Source organism: Juglans microcarpa x Juglans regia, chromosome 2D (assembly GCF_004785595.1).
Source record: "Juglans microcarpa x Juglans regia isolate MS1-56 chromosome 2D, Jm3101_v1.0, whole genome shotgun sequence".
Taxonomy (NCBI): Eukaryota; Viridiplantae; Streptophyta; class Magnoliopsida; order Fagales; family Juglandaceae; genus Juglans; species Juglans microcarpa x Juglans regia.
The window spans coordinates 38,330,103-38,347,287 of NC_054596.1; the positions used below are offsets into that span (position 1 = coordinate 38,330,103).

The window sequence follows — 17,185 nt, forward strand, 5'->3', positions numbered from 1 at the left end:
CCAATCCAAGACCCCGTTTACAGGTTCAGCATGGCACTTAAGAAGAACGCTGACATCAAAAGTTAATAAGGCATCGTACAGAAAGTGCAGACAACAAGGAAAGAGAGAAGACAAACCTGAAAAAATAATCGTCCACTGATTCTTGCATTGCCAATAAGACCAAGTCCTCCACACTGGAAAGAAAACGGTAAAGCCTTTCCTGATTGCACCTAAACATCACCGCACAAAGAAGTAGCTGCAGCCCAGGGATTCACAGTAATATCCTATGCTTATTATAGAAGGCAAAGACTCAGAGACTGCGCATATTATATTCTTCGATATAACTAGATGTTTTTCATTTAGCAAGTGCACATTAACTTTTAACGACTGAGATTTCTTGGCTTTTTTGAGTGAAATGAAGTACATGAAATGTTAGTTCAGTAGAGAGAGAGAGAGAGAGAGAGAGAACTACTTGCAATCAAGTTTTCAATCCTACTGAAAGAAAAACCACACCAGCATCCTGACTCATCTTTTAATTCACACAACCATTACATTTACTCCCTAAAAGCAATAAATAAGATTACAGAAGCGAACCAAAGCCCTATAATTTGAGCCATGCTGAAAATGCCTTGGAAAATGCTAACAGAATTCAATTTCTAAGGAAAATAATAAATATGATCTCATACAGAGTTTCCAAAACCATTATGCCAGATATAAAATTTCAACACCCACTTAGCCTCTTGATCAAGGGACTAAAAAATGGAACATAGAGGGTAAACTTCTCATACAGAACCAAGTTTACCAGACATGCCCTTTGCTTGATTCTCATCTCCGAAATTATCACCATCATTCTCCCTATCGGTCTGCTTTGATGCCGTTGACTCACGCTGTGATGGAGCACTGCCAGCTCCGGTAACCGACTGCTGATAAAGAACTCCGCCAGCAAGAGTAAAGAGGAGGCACAGCAAACCAAATGGAGTGGCATGCTTATCCCAAATCATCACGTTAATGGCAACTGTAAGAAACTTATTAACAACACCGGTAACTGTAAAAGCCGTGGCAGAGATCGCCTTCCTTGCAGCAAACCCAAAGAAACTGATGGCCAATCCAAAAACACACGATAATGATACAGCAAAGAATGCATTTGGTTCAAACCAATTCCCATAATTAGATCCCAATGCAGCAAACACATCAGCATACTCTCCCGTGAGAAAACAAAACACCGGAGCCATCATCAACGATAACAAATTGTTATAGAACACAAAACCCCAAGTGTTCAACCCAAGATTCGTCACCATATGTTTGATATAAACCATCTCAGTAGTAATTGTTACCAAATAAACAAATGCCCACGTATATGCAGTCAAAGTAAAAGCTGAATCCGTGGCCACATAGCCAACAGCTCCACCCAATATGATCAACAAAGACACAAAGGTGAGCTTTGATGGGCACGGCTGTCTCCTAAATGTTGTATCCGCTATAGCAACCAAAAGGGGTGTCAAGGATCTAAACACTATAAATGTATCCACATTCGCATGACGTAGAAGATTAGTGTTTGTAAAGATTGCCAGATAGAAAACAATAGCAGCGGGTAAAAACTTCTTGGCAGTCTCGAATGTAAATTGATCGTGGTGTAAAAATCCTAACTTCCCTAAAACCCAAACTCCAAGAGCCGAAGTTAGATACTGCAACGCAGTCAGAAGGCCAGGATAGTTGAATTTGGTTATAGCAAACTTGTTAATCACGGCAAGCAAGCTTGAACAAAGCGCATATCCTAGCACAAGACTGCTCGTGGCATAGTACTGCTTAGTACCATCGAATCGAATCGAAGACATTTTGAACCAAACTCAGTTAACAAACAAGGAGATCCGAAAAATTTAAAGAGCTAGATAGCAAGATTGCACACCACGAGAGGCATATGAACCAAGATGGAAGGAAATGAAGTAGTAAACGACTTCATAGCAAAAATGAGATGTGGATATTTTAAATTAAGACGATCTGATATAAGACGGGCTAGTTAATGTCAGAAAAATCTGGAAAAAAAAAAACATGAATTTTCGTCCCTTTCTAAATTAAAATCAGCAATAATAGAACTGGTGCAGAGATTCAAGCAGGAAAATGAAACACAAGAGAGAAGACAAGGTTACACATCACCGACAGAGACAGATCACCGATCTTGAACAAAATGGAGAGAGATTGTGAATCGTAGACACCAAATGCTCGAGTCAAAATCCGAGAAAATGTTCCCAAGAGAAAATGGGGTGCAGTGCGTACGAGAGAGAGAAAGACGAAGAGGGTTTTGAAGTCCAAACAAATGAAGGAGATTAGCAAGAAAATCCTATGGCGTTGATTTGGTAACACTAGCGAAAGCCAAATGTTAACAAGGACGTCGTTTTTAGGAAGGAAAACGACGACTTCACTATGGAGGAATGTTGAAGATGTGGTAAAATGGGTTTCCAACTCTGTGGCATCTTCCCTTCACTAGAGACGAGGAGGGACCTTAAAAAAAAAAAAAAAAAAAAAGCAATCTGACAAAACAACATTAATTACTCTCCTTTTCTCCTCCAAAATATCTTTGTGAACATGGATGAGGAAAAAAATAATGGAAGTTCATAAAAATATTGAAGTTACAATTTTCTATCTAAAGTTACTAGAGGATTGACATTTTTTCTCAAAATTATCTTTAAAATTTAATAAAAATATATATTTTTTATATATTCAATGCCTCTTTATATATAATTTTATATTGAATTAATTATTAAATTCATCAAAATAATAATATAATATTATTTTTTTAATTTATTTTTTATATTTTATAATTACACTAACTATATATACATTAATAATTTAATTTGATATTTAAATTATTACTTTTTAATTAATTTTTTTTTCAACTTAATTACCCACATCATACTTATGTGGCCCCATCATCTATTACTTGTTTATTATAATTATTGCTTGCCAAATTCAATGACTCTAATTCCATCACTACATGTCAAGTACTTGTTTACCTGTATTGGTATTTGCAGAAAAATAAAAAGACGGTTGTGAAGTTAAACCAGAATAAAAAATACATTTAGTTGGTGAACAATAGTACTTCAAATATGAAGTAAAAGAGTGTTTTACTATAACTCAAAGTTTTTAATTTATCTTTTAGCTAATCTAATACAATTGTGTTTAAAAGAAATAAGTTATATTTTACATTTAGTTAGATTTTTTACAAAACCAATGTCAATGCCAATGCTCGTACCTCGTCTCCTTTGACTTTTGACGATTAAGGTTGTATCAAAGTTTTTTTTTCCTACCAAGTATGTTATATATTTATATACTTATAAAATAGTTGCAAGATATAAGAGTTTAAAGATGGAAGGTCCTAATAATATCCCGAACCAGTTAAATATAATATAAGAAAAAGAAAAAAAAAAAAAAAAAAAGGGAGCCACTTACAACAGTTTTGATGTAGTATTGCGATACCACAACTAAAAGTCACGATGGATTGATTTGTGTTTTCTTTTACTGGTTGGATTGGGTGAAGGAGAACTTCATTTTTGCATATTTATTATGCACTCTATTTATGTGATTGATCAAATTAATTATTTTATATTAAAAAAAGTGATGCAACAATCATATTAGTAAAATGTGCAAAAAATACGAAAAATAACTACACATAAAATTTTTATTGTTAAAATGACGCCATTTTATTTAAGAAATTGATATATAAAATCATTTATAATGTGATACATGTACAATGTAACAGAAGATAGACAAAATCATGAACGAAAAACATAATTTGATGCGGAAGGTTGTTGGTTCAATAGTCTCCTAAGTCTACTCAAAGTATTTTCAAGCAGCTCAATTAGGCCTGTTTGAGACCACAATAGTTATCAGATCTTTTTAGATTGCGTCAATATTATTTATAAACAGTTCACTTTTATTAATAAATTATTTATTATTATTCACAGATGATATCAGATACTCTTAACATTCAAAAAGAATTTATTTTGTTTGTCCGTATTCTTTACGCCCAAAGTCAGATATTTTCTTTCGAGTAATGCTAAGTACAAGTCTCAAATAGACAAATCTTATACAAATTTTTTTATAAAAAAATAGATCACACTAATAAAAAATAATTTTTTTTACACTTTTTTAAACAGGAGTCCATTTTTTTTTATAAAAGTTTGCATAAGGTTTATCTATTTGAAGATGGTAAAAATCGTCCATCTTTTCTTAAAAGGAAAAAATAATTTTCAAATGAGCCAGTTCAGGCTCGAGTTAAAATAAAGGGGAAAACTTTAATTTTGAACAAATTACCTTGATATTGCATTTAGGATTAAAATTCACGACAACCTTTTCTTACAATGCTTAGGTTATTTTATTATGTAAAATTCTTAAATTGCAATAGCAAATAAATCCCAAATTAAATAAATGAGGTTCTGTTACGTCAAAATTAAAATACATTACAAATCCGACCCTAATATAAAAAGATTTATATATATATATATTTGATCATCATGGCATATCTTAAAAAAACTTTAGAAATAAAATTATATATCTATCAAATAAAACTAGAAATGATAAATTTTAAGAGACACAGCCCGCAGAGCTCGAGTCAACTCGTTTGTTTTGTTCACGGTGTCGAAAATTCGCAAAGCTCTCATGCTTAGCCAACATAAGGTTCCGTTATTTCGGTTTGCTTCCCGCCACGGCCTCTCAAAGTCCCGGTTTCTCTCAACCTCCTCGCACAGCATCGGAGTAACCAAGAAATCATGCATCCAGTACCTCCAGAACTGCAAATCCGTGAGCCTGCTCGAGCAAATCCTGACCCAAATCTTTGGGGTCGGACTCCACCATAACAAGGACACCCTCAACAAGCTTATGGTCTTCTGCACGGACCCATCTCTTGGTAACTTGATTTACGCGGAGAAAATCTTCAATTACGTGCAAGAACCGAGCTTGTTCATGTACAATGTGCTGATCAAAGCATTTGCAAAGAAGGGTAGCTTTAGAAAAGCCATTTGGCTCTTTGGGCAATTGAGAAAGGATGGCCTTTGGCCTGATAATTTTACGTACCCATTTGTTTTCAAGGCGATAGGGTGCTTGGGAGAGGCTTCGGAGGGTGTTAAAATTCATGGGTTTGTGGTGAAGACTGGGCTTGAGTTTGACACTTATGTCGGTAACTCACTCATTGACATGTATGCCGAACTGGGCAGGATTGAGGATTTCAATCAGCTGTTCGAAGAAATGACTGTCAGAGACGCAGTGTCTTGGAACGTTATGATTTCAGGGTATGTTAGGTGTAGGAGGTTTGAAGATGCAGTGAATGTTTTTCAGAGAATGCGAAAAGAGAGCAATGTAAAGCCTGATGAAGCCACAGTTGTAAGCACTTTATCAGCTTGTACGGCATTGAAAATTTTGGAGCTTGGCAAGGAGATTCACGACTATATTGGGAAGGAGCTTGAAGTTACTATTATAATTAGCAATGCTTTGTTAGACATGTATGCTAAGTGTGGGTGTTTGAGTGTAGCTCGGCAAATTTTTGATGAGATGCCAAAGAAAAATCTGATTTGTTGGACTAGTATGGTGTCTGGGTATATAAACTGTGGTCAGCTGGATGAAGCTAGAGAGCTGTTTGAGAGGAGTCCAGTTCGGGATATAGTTCTTTGGACAGCAATGATCAATGGGTATGTGCAGTTCAACTGCTTTGATGAGGCCATGACCTTATTTCGAGAGATGCAAATTAGAAGGGTTAAACCAGATAAATTCACCGTGGTTTCTCTCCTAACTGGTTGTGCTCAGGTGGGAGCTCTAGAACAAGGAAAATGGATTCATGGATACATAGATGAGAATAGAATTATGGTGGATGCAGTTGTTGGCACTGCGCTTATAGAAATGTATGCAAAATGTGGGTGCGTGGAGAAATCTTTGGAGATTTTCTACGAGTTAAAGGAAAAGGATACTGCCTCTTGGACCTCAATTATTTGTGGGCTTGCCATGAATGGCAAGACAAGCAAAGCACTCGAGTTGTTCTCAGAAATGAAAAAAGCTGGAGCTAAACCCGATGATATCTCATTTGTTGGTGTTTTAAGTGCTTGTAGTCATGGAGGATTGGTTGAGGAAGGCCGCCATTTCTTTATTTCCATGACCAAGGTTTATAAGATTGAGCCAAAATTAGAACACTATGGGTGTCTGATTGACCTTCTTGGTCGAGCTGGAAAGCTGGACGAAGCAGAGGAATTGATAGAAAAAGCCCCTAAAGAAAATAATGGAATTGTGGTTCCACTTTATGGTTCTTTGCTTAGTGCATGCAGAGTCTATGGCAATGTTGAGATGGCTGAACGGGTGGCTGAACGGCTAGTAAAAATTGAGTCAAGTGATTCCAGCATCCATACACTTCTTGCAAATATCTATGCCTCAGCAGATCGATGGGAAGATGTAACAAAAGTGAGAAGGAAAATGAAAGATCTTGGGGTTAAAAAAGTGCCTGGGTGTAGTTTAATTGAGATTAATGGGATTGTCCATGAGTTTGTTGTTGGAGATCCGTCTCACCCAGAAGTGAAAGATATATATTCCATGTTGGATAGGCTGGCAAGACCTTTGTTGGGTTCAGAAGAAAGTGAATTGGAGAGAGGGAATCTGGTTCCATTTTATTGCTGAGGAGCCAATTTGCATTTTTGGGAATTTTTCCAGCCACAAAAAGAGCTCATGAAAATTTGCAGTCTTTTTTTTTTCAACAATCAACATTATATTTGTTCAGCCACTTGAGAAAAGGGGGTGTACAGTTCTATGAGAATTTTCTCTTATGAGGGGGTCAAATAATGGAAGAGCGAGAGCCAATGTCTCGAGAAGAAAAAGCTGGCAACCAAATTAAAGAGTTTTGCCTGAATTTTCTGTTGGAGATTAGAGGAAAGGTTCTTATTAGATACTAGTGTATCATGTATTCATTACTAAACCAGTCTCTTCCAAGTTCCGACAAAATTTTGGTGTTGTTGCCTTCGGGTCTGCTCCTGTGGATCGCATGCAATACTAGTACTACATATATATGATTTTTCTTACTTTGAGCATTTGTTTGTAAAATATTAATGTAACATATATAAACAAAGTCTGATTGGATCAGATGTACGTTTCGGCTCCTATGCATAGGCCGGGACTAGCTTTTCTAATTGTTGCATGCAGTAAAAAAAATCCAATATTTTATGCATAAAACTGAATTGAAAGGTAACAAAACGTGTATCTGGTCTCCCCGAAAACTGCATTTTGCTTAAGACCAAAGATAAATATGCACATAAAATTAACCCTTGCAACAAGATTTACTCTCGTAATAATTACCTTAAATATACACGACATGGTCGGTTAAATGGTAGTTTTATTTACATTTTGAAAGTTTTTTTCATCGGGAAAGATAGGCTAGCTATAATAATATATCATCTCAATCTTTTTTTTTTTCTTTTTTTTCTTTTCTGGAGTAAAAGTAGAAAATGGATTCATGTACACCCTAGTCCCTACACCCATTATAAGGTCCCTTGAGTAAAAAGCTTCGATCGGTTCTGCATGTTCCTGATTATCACCCTCATGATGAATACATGCATGCTCCTGGGCTAAGCATGGTCATAATTAATCTTTATCATCATCGTCACTTGTCACCTTGTTCAATGCATGCTAGCTAGCATCGGCACCATCATCAAGCCATCTCCATATATATCATGTGTGTGTGTCATGGGGATGAGAGGTGGTGACATCAATGCTTATATAGAGGGAAGCTTAGAGATCAAGGTAGTGAGCTCGTTTTGGCACAAGTCATCCACGAGTGTAGTGCGGATTAACGGTGCTTGAGTATATGCATGACTGATCAATATATTCCAATGACAGGTATGGTACCACTGCTATTTGGCATAGAAATAAATTATCTATATATAAATTTTTTTATTGACATACCAACTACTGTAGAAATATCTGTGGTCATATCGGCTCTTAAATAGCTTAACTCTCGGTATAAAAACAAGGAAACTATAGTTGACAGTTGATCAGCAAACGCGTTAGAGCTAGATGATAGCTAGCAAGCAAGGCATGACCCCAAGGGTGGCTAGACTTGATAGTGTTAGAGCATCTAATTTTGGTCTTTTCGGTGCATGTTGGGTCATATATATAAACTATATATATACTACCGTAAGAGGATTTTTTATTGTTTATTAATGGAATGTTGGCGTGGGAATGTAATCGTTAAAGTAGTACAGATTCTATTTATCTTATCTTTTGGATTTCAAAACGGTGCCTCATCATGTTAAGGAGAAAAGCTGCTAATTACATCGTTATAATTGGGTAGGCGCGCACGCGGCGGCATGCAGTTTATGGAGAAATTTGTAAACAATCAAAATAAGTTACTCGTTCGAATATATATCTTAAAAATAAATTCATATCATAATTTTAAGATTATGATTTTTCTTTTGACCTTTCAAATTAACTTTCATATTAAAAAAAAATAGATAAAAAATAGATATCAAGTCACGTCAATGTACAAATTTACTTTTATAAAATTGAATTTGTCATGTGTATATATATATATATTTGTATATATTCGTAGCATTGCAAGAGTGGCTAAGGCAAAAGACTAAACAAGACCTAATAATTAACATATATAAAATGATTACACAATTCATGCATAAAAAATAGAGCATACTAATACTAATTACCACGGTACATTGCATCAACCTATTTCGGAAAAGTAATACATTAGAAAAGAGATTTTAATGACCAACATGACAAGAGATCACTATGGTAATTAAGCCGAGGAAAACACTTCTTCAGCAAGAGACTTTCATACTGCATACATAGATCGTCGACCCTTTATCTTAGGAGAACTATTACAACTTTTTAATTAAAGTTTTAGGACTGGGGAAAACTTATTAGATAATCCGGAAGTACGAATAACCTAGTACTTCATTCCTATCGTAAGATGTCGTGTCATTAAAATTATTTTTATAAATACTATTAATTTTTAATGACACGACATTGTGATGGGATGAAAGTATCAAGTGAATTCGTACTCTAAGATAAGTACTAACTAATATACATGAATTACTCTAGTACTAGCTAGGATAATGACCACATATTAATGATCGATCCCAATTTTGAAAAGCTCAAGCGGCCGGGGCGTAATCATAATCATCATCGTCATCATCCCCATCACCCTCCATGGGGAGATCATAACCACACTCATTGACATTATAAGGAGCATGATCATTGTGATCGGCATGAAGAATGATGGGCCGCCTCGACCTAAGCATCATGGAGAAGTGAAGCATTTTATCTTGATCTTCTTGACGGGACATGACTAGCAGAAGCAAAAGATGAAGGTTCTTCTTGAGGTAGGTAGGTAGGTAGGTAGGTTAATTACTTGGATAGGCAATGAGAAGATCATGGGCATATGAATGTTATATAGGAGGAGGAGGAGATGTAAGGCTTGATGGTAATGCAAGTAAGCCTCGTGCCGAGGTGTGCGTAATTCTGGAAATATGTGTCGGACTCGTGCCAGAAATCCCCTGGTGGAATCCTAGTTGGCAGCCTTATATATCGAACACGGGTATTTAACAAGATAACTGCATAGATATGCGAGAATATGCACTGTAGATTTTGGGCAAGGAAAGCTACATATGGTCTTTATTCTCGGCTAGTGGAAACAACTGGAAAATGCATGCATTCGCCAAAGTGAGGAATGCGCATTCCGGTTCTGATGAGGGCACGTGAATTAGCATGTAGAAATGTATTATAGGAAATACACAGGAAAAAAGTTGATATTCCCAAACCATCTAGTCAATGGAATGATAAGACTACTATCTTTTTCTTTTGCCATTGCTACTTAATTAGCTTTATATATGGAAGAGGTACATAAATATATATATATATATATATATATATATATGTGTGTGTGTGTTTGTTTCTTTTCACATTTACCAGTTGCCACTTCATGAAACTCTTTAATTTTCTTGAGATTATAACACATCATACGGTTAATGTTTTCTCATAGTCATCGTTACAATTCAACCATTATGTATATATATAGAAGGTTTCTGTACGTGAATTCTAATCATATATACATCTAAGGTGTGCAAACCTAAGTCTATCCAATATATTGATTGCTAATTATGTCATATCCCATATTGATTTATAGGGGATAAGGGTACTATGTGGTGTATGAGATTTTACATTATTTGGAAAAAAGAAATTCGTTATGCTAGATACAATTATGGATTATGTAAGCACCGCGCACTCATTTTAAAAAAGAATGAGATCTATTATTAAAAGAGAAATTATATTTATAGTCCTGAGTTGGGGACTGGATGTGTAGTTCTATTCATGAATAGAAGTAAAAGGAGAAAAAATCATTTTAAAAAGGACATTATTGTAATTTTAAAATTTTTTTAAACATAACTGCATGAATTTGAATGAGTAATTTCTATTTAAGAGCTGTATGTAGACTAACTTTGATTAAAAAATTAATTTTTTGATGAAAATTAATCTATATTTACTTACTTTTTTTAAAAAAAAATGTATGACGTACTATAAATATCATGACTAGGAGTATATGGCACATAGCGCAAGGAATTCCATTAGTGAATTTTACGGTTACGTAACAAAAAAATCCAAGTGATCATGAAGTAAGAATATATGGATTAAAAAAGTTTATCTTTAACGTTAATGATTAATATGTATAAAGACCAAATTACCACAAGACTTTTAATATTTGACACTAAGGGTTGATTTGACATTTGAAATATCCCATAATTCAAATGGTTTAAATTAACTTAAAATATTTTATTAGATTTTAAAAAATTAAAATAAGAAAGTTGAATAAAAATATTATAAAATTAGAAAGTTATTTTAATATAACTTTTATTTTAAAATTTGAAAAATTTGTATTACTTTTTATGTTTTATTTAAAAATTTGAGAAAATTGTTTTGACTTTTATGTTGGATAATGATTAGATAAAAAAATTGATAATTTATAATTAAAAAATATTTTGTATCTAAACGATGTTTGAGAACAAAATTATAATTTGTTTTGAAAATATCTAAGTGTCTCAACAAACCCAATCTTTATTGTGGGGAGAATGAAAAGCATTTTTCAAATGGTATTACTGACGGAACTACAAAAGTACAAATGAAAAAAATGCGTTCTAGTTTATGGGATGGAGGAAAAAAAAAAAACATCATCTCAATATATTTTTTGTTTTGAATTTTAAAAAAATTTAATTATTTTTTACGTTTTATTTAAAAATTTGATAAAATTGTATTAAATTTTATGTTTAGATAATAATTAGATAAAAAATTTAAATATTTATTATAGGGAGAATGAAAAGCATATTCTCGCCTAATAGCTTTGAAGAAACCATGTCTATCTATTCAAAAAGAATAGTAGTATTTAAAAGTTTTTACATTATACATAATTACGTGACATAATTTAATTTATATGATTTAAATTTTAAAATTTATTTTTTAAATTAAATTATATCATTGTATTGTATAAATGTGTTCAGATAGAATTATTCGCTAAAAAAAAAAAAAAAAAATGCGTTCTTGTTCGTGGGAGGGAGAAAAAAGAAGACGATCCGTTGGGCACATTTTTGCACCCAAATGCAAATCCAATCACCTCCACCAGCTTCAACCAATACAAGCCAATCATTTCTTTTGGCTAAGATCCAGAGTCTCCTGAATCCTGACCAACGCTAAAAAGGAATTCAGTACTCGTAGGCCAATGCCGCACCGTTTTAACTTTTAACCCCAAACAAATGATGGCCGACACTCAACTCTGCCAATACATTTTCCGCCCCATCCCCTCCGTGCGTCTCATCTCCCACCGACCGAGCCCCACGCCCATCAAACCCACCAGGCTTTCTCTCCATTTTTTCAAAGGCAAAAGCTTCGCCTTTCAACCTGACAAAAACTTCAAGTGGGCCATTGCTCTAAGCCTAGTGGACCAAAGCCCGCCAAAATCCACACTCGACGTTGAACGGTTAGTGGGTTTTTTATATGATGATCTCCCTCATCTCTTTGATGATCAGGGGATCGACCGGATGGCGTACGATGAGCGTGTGAAGTTCAGGGACCCAATCACCAAGCATGACACCATTAGTGGGTACCTGTTTAACATAGCTCTCTTGAAGACACTCTTCAGGCCCGAGTTCCAATTGCACTGGGTCAAACAGGTTTGCTTTAGTAGGATTTCTGTTATTTTCTTATCAATGGAGTTAGAGTAGTGGGAACTAAATGGGATTGTTCCTAAAGAACCACACGAAGGAATTATGTAAGCATTGTTGTAGGGGGTAAGCTTAGAGATTGATGATGATGTAGCTAGAATTTTGGTCGAGTTAATCTATGCTTTTGTCCTATTTAATGAACGTGATTTGATTCTGTCATAATGATTTGGTGTATCTCACATGTAATGCTATGAAGTACTATGATATTAATTGACCGGAAAACCTTGGCTTTGACCACGTTCTTATCTAACATCAGGAGATTTTTGTTCATGTCATTGGAGTTTCTATTCTTTCTTTAGAGCCTAATGGTTTACAATATAATACTATGTAACTGGTTTTATATAACTTTTTCTTTTGATTTTTATTTATTTGTTTATTTTTTTTATGCTTCCGTTTTGACTTCATGCATGATTCGTGCGTTAGCCATTATTTTTTTATTTTCTACTGCTTGTCATTAATTTTTTGGTTAAAAAGTGAAACTCTCTCCTATCATTGCCAATTGAACAATACGAGAGGATTGTATGGGATCACTTCTTCTGCTGATTGAGTTGCTATAGACAGGTCCTTATGAAATTACTACGAGGTGGACTATGATCATGAGGTTTATCCTTCTGCCATGGAAACCAGAATTGGTCTTTACAGGAACCTCTATCATGGGCATCAATCCAGAGACTGGAAAGTTTTGCAGTCATGCGGTAGGCACCCTTCTTACCATATGAAAGGACAGTATGTGTGGCTCATCAGTCTTATTAAAAGCCATGTTCTCGTAATTGTAGGACTTTTGGGATTCCATAAAGCAAAATGACTACTTTTCTCCAGAAGGTTTGTGGGATGTGTTAAAGCAGGTACTGTCTCTTTCTTTGCTTAAAATGACATGAGATTCTCCTATGTGTTTGAGAAATTGAGAGACCCTTCTCATGTGTAGATTGTAATTCTTTGCAGTTGCGGATATATAAGACTCCAGACTTGGAGACACCCAAGTATCAGATACTGAAAAGAACTGCTGACTATGAGGTTTGCCCGTCTTTCCTTGAAAAAAAAATCTGCATTATTACTAATTCCTTTTCTGTTAATGTTTGAATTATCTCCTATCGGAACATAGTTTCTACTTCTTTTAAGGGCTTAATGTATCATCATTTCCATTTTGTTACCTGTTCCTGGAGACACATTGCAATTGAATCATTGATCATAACGAAGTCATACAAAAGATTGAAATCAATAGGAATTTACTAAACTTTATTCCATCACAAAGTTAAAATTACATTTACGTGTATAAGAGTCCCTTAATAACAAATTTTCATATGAATTTGAAGTTTTAATTGTAATGAACGAAAAAAAAAGGGTGTCATATTTGCATAAAGTTGGTTTACCAAGGTGATTATTCAAAGATATCAAATTTGTAACATCAAACCTTCATAAAAGAAAATGTATTATTGATTCCTAGTGCCTTCTTGACAGTTAGGCTCCCTTAAAGGTGGCTCTCATAATTACTGGAAAATGATCAATGATACCAGTGTTTCCAATGATATTAAGGATCTTATCATATGTGCAGTTTATTATATATCCAGGCATGTCTAGTAATTATTTAATTCCACTAGATTTCCAAATGATTCTACAGGTGAGAAAGTACACACCATTTATAGTGGTAGAAGCAAACGGGGACAAATTAGCTGGGTCGACTGGTTTTAATGATGTTACCGGGTGAGTTTCATTCAGAATCCAACTCAGTGGTGTTATTGTGTTGTTGCTCTCTTAGATAATATAAATGGTGATTCATATCTGTAGGTACATATTTGGAAAGAATTCCAGATCAGAGAAGATACCGATGACTACTCCTGTCTTCACACAGGCATTTGATGCTGAACTGTCCAAAGTTTCCATCCAAGTGGTTCTTCCATTGGAGAAAGATATAAGTAGGTGAGGCTTGACACTTTTTTCGGGCTCTAATACACTCTGAGAAAATATTTTATTAAATATCTGAATTTCTTTTAAAAATGTTACCGATTGCATTTGATTAATAAAAAAACTGTAGAATGATCTACAAGCATATCAACCTGAATTTCTGTACTTACATTCAATAGTGTCAGTCATTTAGCAATAAGCATAGATCTTTTCCAGTTTACCAGATCCTAATCAAGAAACGATTGGCTTGAGAAAAGTGGAAGGGGGCATTGCTGCTGTTTTGAAGTTCAGTGGAAGAGCTTCAGAAGATATTGTTAAAGAGAAAGAGAAATTGCTCCGCTCTTCTCTTATAAATGATGGCCTCAAACCTAAGACAGGTTGTTTGCTCGCACGATACAATGATCCAGGCCGAACGTGGAGCTTTATAATGGTATGTGGTATCTTGACGTTAGTTCCTTTATTTTGTCTCAATTTTCTTTAATCTGAATTCAAGCATTTAGATAATCTGGATTATACTTATTTGAGGGAGAAAAAGTTAATATTTTGGCAGCTGGGATGGTTGACCTGGTAATATTGAATTAGTTCAATGTGAGCCAAATTAATAGGCAGGCATAACAGAGCAACTACTTGTTACACGAAATCCTATTTTTTTAGAACGCCTTGAAGGTGTAGGCATTATGAGACGAAGTAATAAATTGGAGTTTATCAGGACCAATGTTGCAAGCTTCCGGAATACAATGGGATCTTCGTAAAGTTGATCATTATGAGTGTTACGACAAATTGGATTGGGAAGTCCAATGGCAAAAGAAGGGGATTCATTAGCTCGTTATTTTGTCCGAATTGGTGAAATGACAAAATCCATAAAAATTATTCAACATGCTCTAGAAGGAATTCCGGGGGGGACTCATTGTAGTTTGCAACTTCTTGTTCTGCGAGTAGGGGCTAAAATGGTAGTATTGAGATTCAAAATTTTACTTTCCATTTACTCCATCTTGTTGGCGACCAAAAATGGCAAAAGGAACTTCTTTCGCTATTGAGCTTGAGTTCGTATAGACAAAAACGCCTTTGTCTTGTTGAAGCTCACATGGCTTCCATAAATCTAGCTCCATAGAAACCATCCCTCTATGCAAGGAACTTAAAATGGAGTTCAAATTCTGCCAGCTCTTTATATGAAGTACTGACTCTATGTTGGATTTTTTTTGCTTCCCTTTCTGAACTTCGCATGCTTCATTCTATTCTTTTAGTACAAACAGGCCAGTTTTTCTTCTATATTCTTAATTTATATCAATTCAACTTTCAATCAATCTCAAGACTAGTTAATTATTCCTCCATGCGAATATAGTTACTTCTAATGTTCACGATTACTTTGCTGCCTTTAGTCTGTTAACCTGCTATGTTAATCCAACAGCTATTGCTATAAGTTTTGATTCATCAACACTTACCACTTGCTTACCCCTACAAGAAATGATTATCTGTCCTGCATTTGTCTTACTAAGAACTGACACCATTCTTTGTATCTTTTTGGTGGTTGGCTACATTGAAGAGAAATGAAATGCTGATATGGCTTGAAGATTTCACATTGGATTGATCCATTAAGCATGTCCATCTCCTTTGACTAGCACTTCGGGTTGATCATTCTCCATCCTTTTGAATTTACCCTGATGATTTGTAATGAAAAGGCAATATAGGCATAGCTCAACATCATAGTTACCAGTCAGTGAATAGGATTAATGTACAAGAATTTGTCTGCAATCACAGTATTATGCTGCTTCTTCCTACTTTTATTTATTAGCTATTTCGTTTTTAGCTTTCTTTCTCCCTTTGGCTTTTCCTTGCTCTGGGTTTCGCTCATTGTATGAAGACCAAAAGAAAACTATTCAAGGAGGGGAAAGAAACCATCAAAGCATGGGCCATGGCCATGAATGATGAAACACATGAGATTGAATGTATCATTTTCCGAGATTTGTATTGTCAAATTATCATTCAAATCATATTAAATACTTAACGCGACATGATATTTGTTGGTATTTCCAAAGATCAGTATCAAACTATCTATGGACATCGAAATGTCCAACCGAGCAAGCTTTGTAAATATGGCCAGGTCTCCTGGTATACGAACATTGCACGTTTAATATATATATATGGCAGCCAATTTGCCACGTCTAACTCCAATGAATGCAATCAAACAAGTCGAGGAAAGTGGTGCCGAGCAATAGCAGTAGTGCTTGTGTATTTTTGCTGGGTTTCCTTTTGTCAGATAGTGATTGCGTGTTGTTGCTTTCCACGTTTAATTTTATCAAAGTTTCTAATCTTCATTCATTCTCGTGCCTGCATTTAAAGACCTCCAAGTCAGAGAGTGGAATTGATGCATCTAATCTATCTGCGGCAGCTTGGCACATGGCCTCTGACCCTTTTGAGGAATCTTACAGCCATATATAATATGAGAGAGATTCATGATCATGTGTCCGCCATTTGCTGCTACAACTCATGCCTGCTCTTTGAACAAGGAGCTTTAGTGAGTGGATAATAAATAACAGATAATTGCTGGATGTGCCTAAAACACCATCCTCCTCCATTTTAAAAGATCTGGCAAGACAAGGTACCTGCAGCTTCCCTTTTAAGTTATACTAAAGATATTTGCATTCTTAGAGCGTATAAAAGTTGTGCATTCTTTTGAAAAAAAAATGATTAAATATGAGATTGTGCACGTTTATATAATTTATGATTATATCTAACATTACTTTTTTAAATATTTCCTTTCTATTTTCTTGCCTATGTCAAAACAAGTTACCTGCAATTTTCCTTTTAAGTTAGGATAGTGGTAGGATTACTACCCTCTTACTATCCATTTACTACTTATAGTATATTTGAGAATTTTTTTTTTATCATTTTCTTTTAAGTATTTTTTAACATATTTAATTATTAAGAAAAAATTAAAAAATATATATATATATATATAATTTTCCTAATAGTCAATTCATTAACCATTGAGTAAAATAAATAAAAAAATCAAATACAAAAAAGAATTAAATGAATAGTAGAAATGTATTAAC

General features: G+C 34.6%; 3 protein-coding genes and 1 long non-coding RNA gene across 5 annotated transcripts; 3 read left to right on the forward strand and 1 right to left on the reverse strand.

Annotated features, from left to right (window-relative positions):
• Positions 1-509: 509 nt before the first annotated feature.
• LOC121249105 (GDP-fucose transporter 1-like) lies at positions 510-2,466 on the reverse strand. The gene has a single exon (XM_041147777.1). The coding sequence runs from the start codon at positions 1,812-1,814 to the stop codon at positions 762-764; it is 1,053 nt and encodes a 350-aa protein (XP_041003711.1). The 5' UTR covers positions 1,815-2,466; the 3' UTR covers positions 510-761.
• A 2,102-nt stretch (positions 2,467-4,568) lies between these two features.
• LOC121249106 (pentatricopeptide repeat-containing protein At1g31430) lies at positions 4,569-6,767 on the forward strand. The gene has a single exon (XM_041147778.1). The coding sequence runs from the start codon at positions 4,636-4,638 to the stop codon at positions 6,631-6,633; it is 1,998 nt and encodes a 665-aa protein (XP_041003712.1). The 5' UTR covers positions 4,569-4,635; the 3' UTR covers positions 6,634-6,767.
• Positions 6,768-7,505: 738 nt separating this feature from the next.
• LOC121249107 lies at positions 7,506-9,180 on the forward strand. Its single transcript, XR_005937593.1, has 2 exons — positions 7,506-8,112; positions 8,577-9,180. It is a non-coding gene; the product is annotated as an uncharacterized LOC121249107 (long non-coding RNA).
• A 2,359-nt stretch (positions 9,181-11,539) lies between these two features.
• On the forward strand, positions 11,540-15,938 carry LOC121249108 (heme-binding-like protein At3g10130, chloroplastic). Of its 2 annotated transcripts, none has more exons than XM_041147780.1 (8): positions 11,540-12,179; positions 12,788-12,925; positions 13,007-13,075; positions 13,173-13,244; positions 13,849-13,931; positions 14,016-14,147; positions 14,349-14,562; positions 15,676-15,938. In XM_041147780.1, exons 1-8 carry the CDS (start codon positions 11,763-11,765, stop codon positions 15,718-15,720), a joined length of 1,170 nt encoding a protein of 389 aa, XP_041003714.1. In that variant the 5' UTR covers positions 11,540-11,762; the 3' UTR covers positions 15,721-15,938. The 2 variants fall into 2 exon arrangements, with proteins under 2 accessions (XP_041003714.1, XP_041003715.1); XM_041147781.1 differs by having other exon boundaries at positions 12,043-12,179; positions 12,792-12,925.
• Positions 15,939-17,185: the final 1,247 nt, after the last annotated feature.

Bases quoted from the DNA above. Each gene is read 5' to 3' on its own strand.
- LOC121249105 (XM_041147777.1), bottom strand. From the start codon at position 1,814: ATGTCTTCGATTCGATTCGATGGTACTAAGCAGTACTATGCCACGAGC.
- LOC121249106 (XM_041147778.1), top strand. From the start codon at position 4,636: ATGCTTAGCCAACATAAGGTTCCGTTATTTCGGTTTGCTTCCCGCCAC.
- LOC121249108 (XM_041147780.1), top strand. From the start codon at position 11,763: ATGATGGCCGACACTCAACTCTGCCAATACATTTTCCGCCCCATCCCC. The intron at 12,180-12,787 runs GTTTGCTTTAGT...GAGTTGCTATAG, and splicing joins AATTGCACTGGGTCAAACAG to ACAGGTCCTTATGAAATTAC. The intron at 13,932-14,015 runs GTGAGTTTCATT...TCATATCTGTAG, and splicing joins GGTTTTAATGATGTTACCGG to GTACATATTTGGAAAGAATT.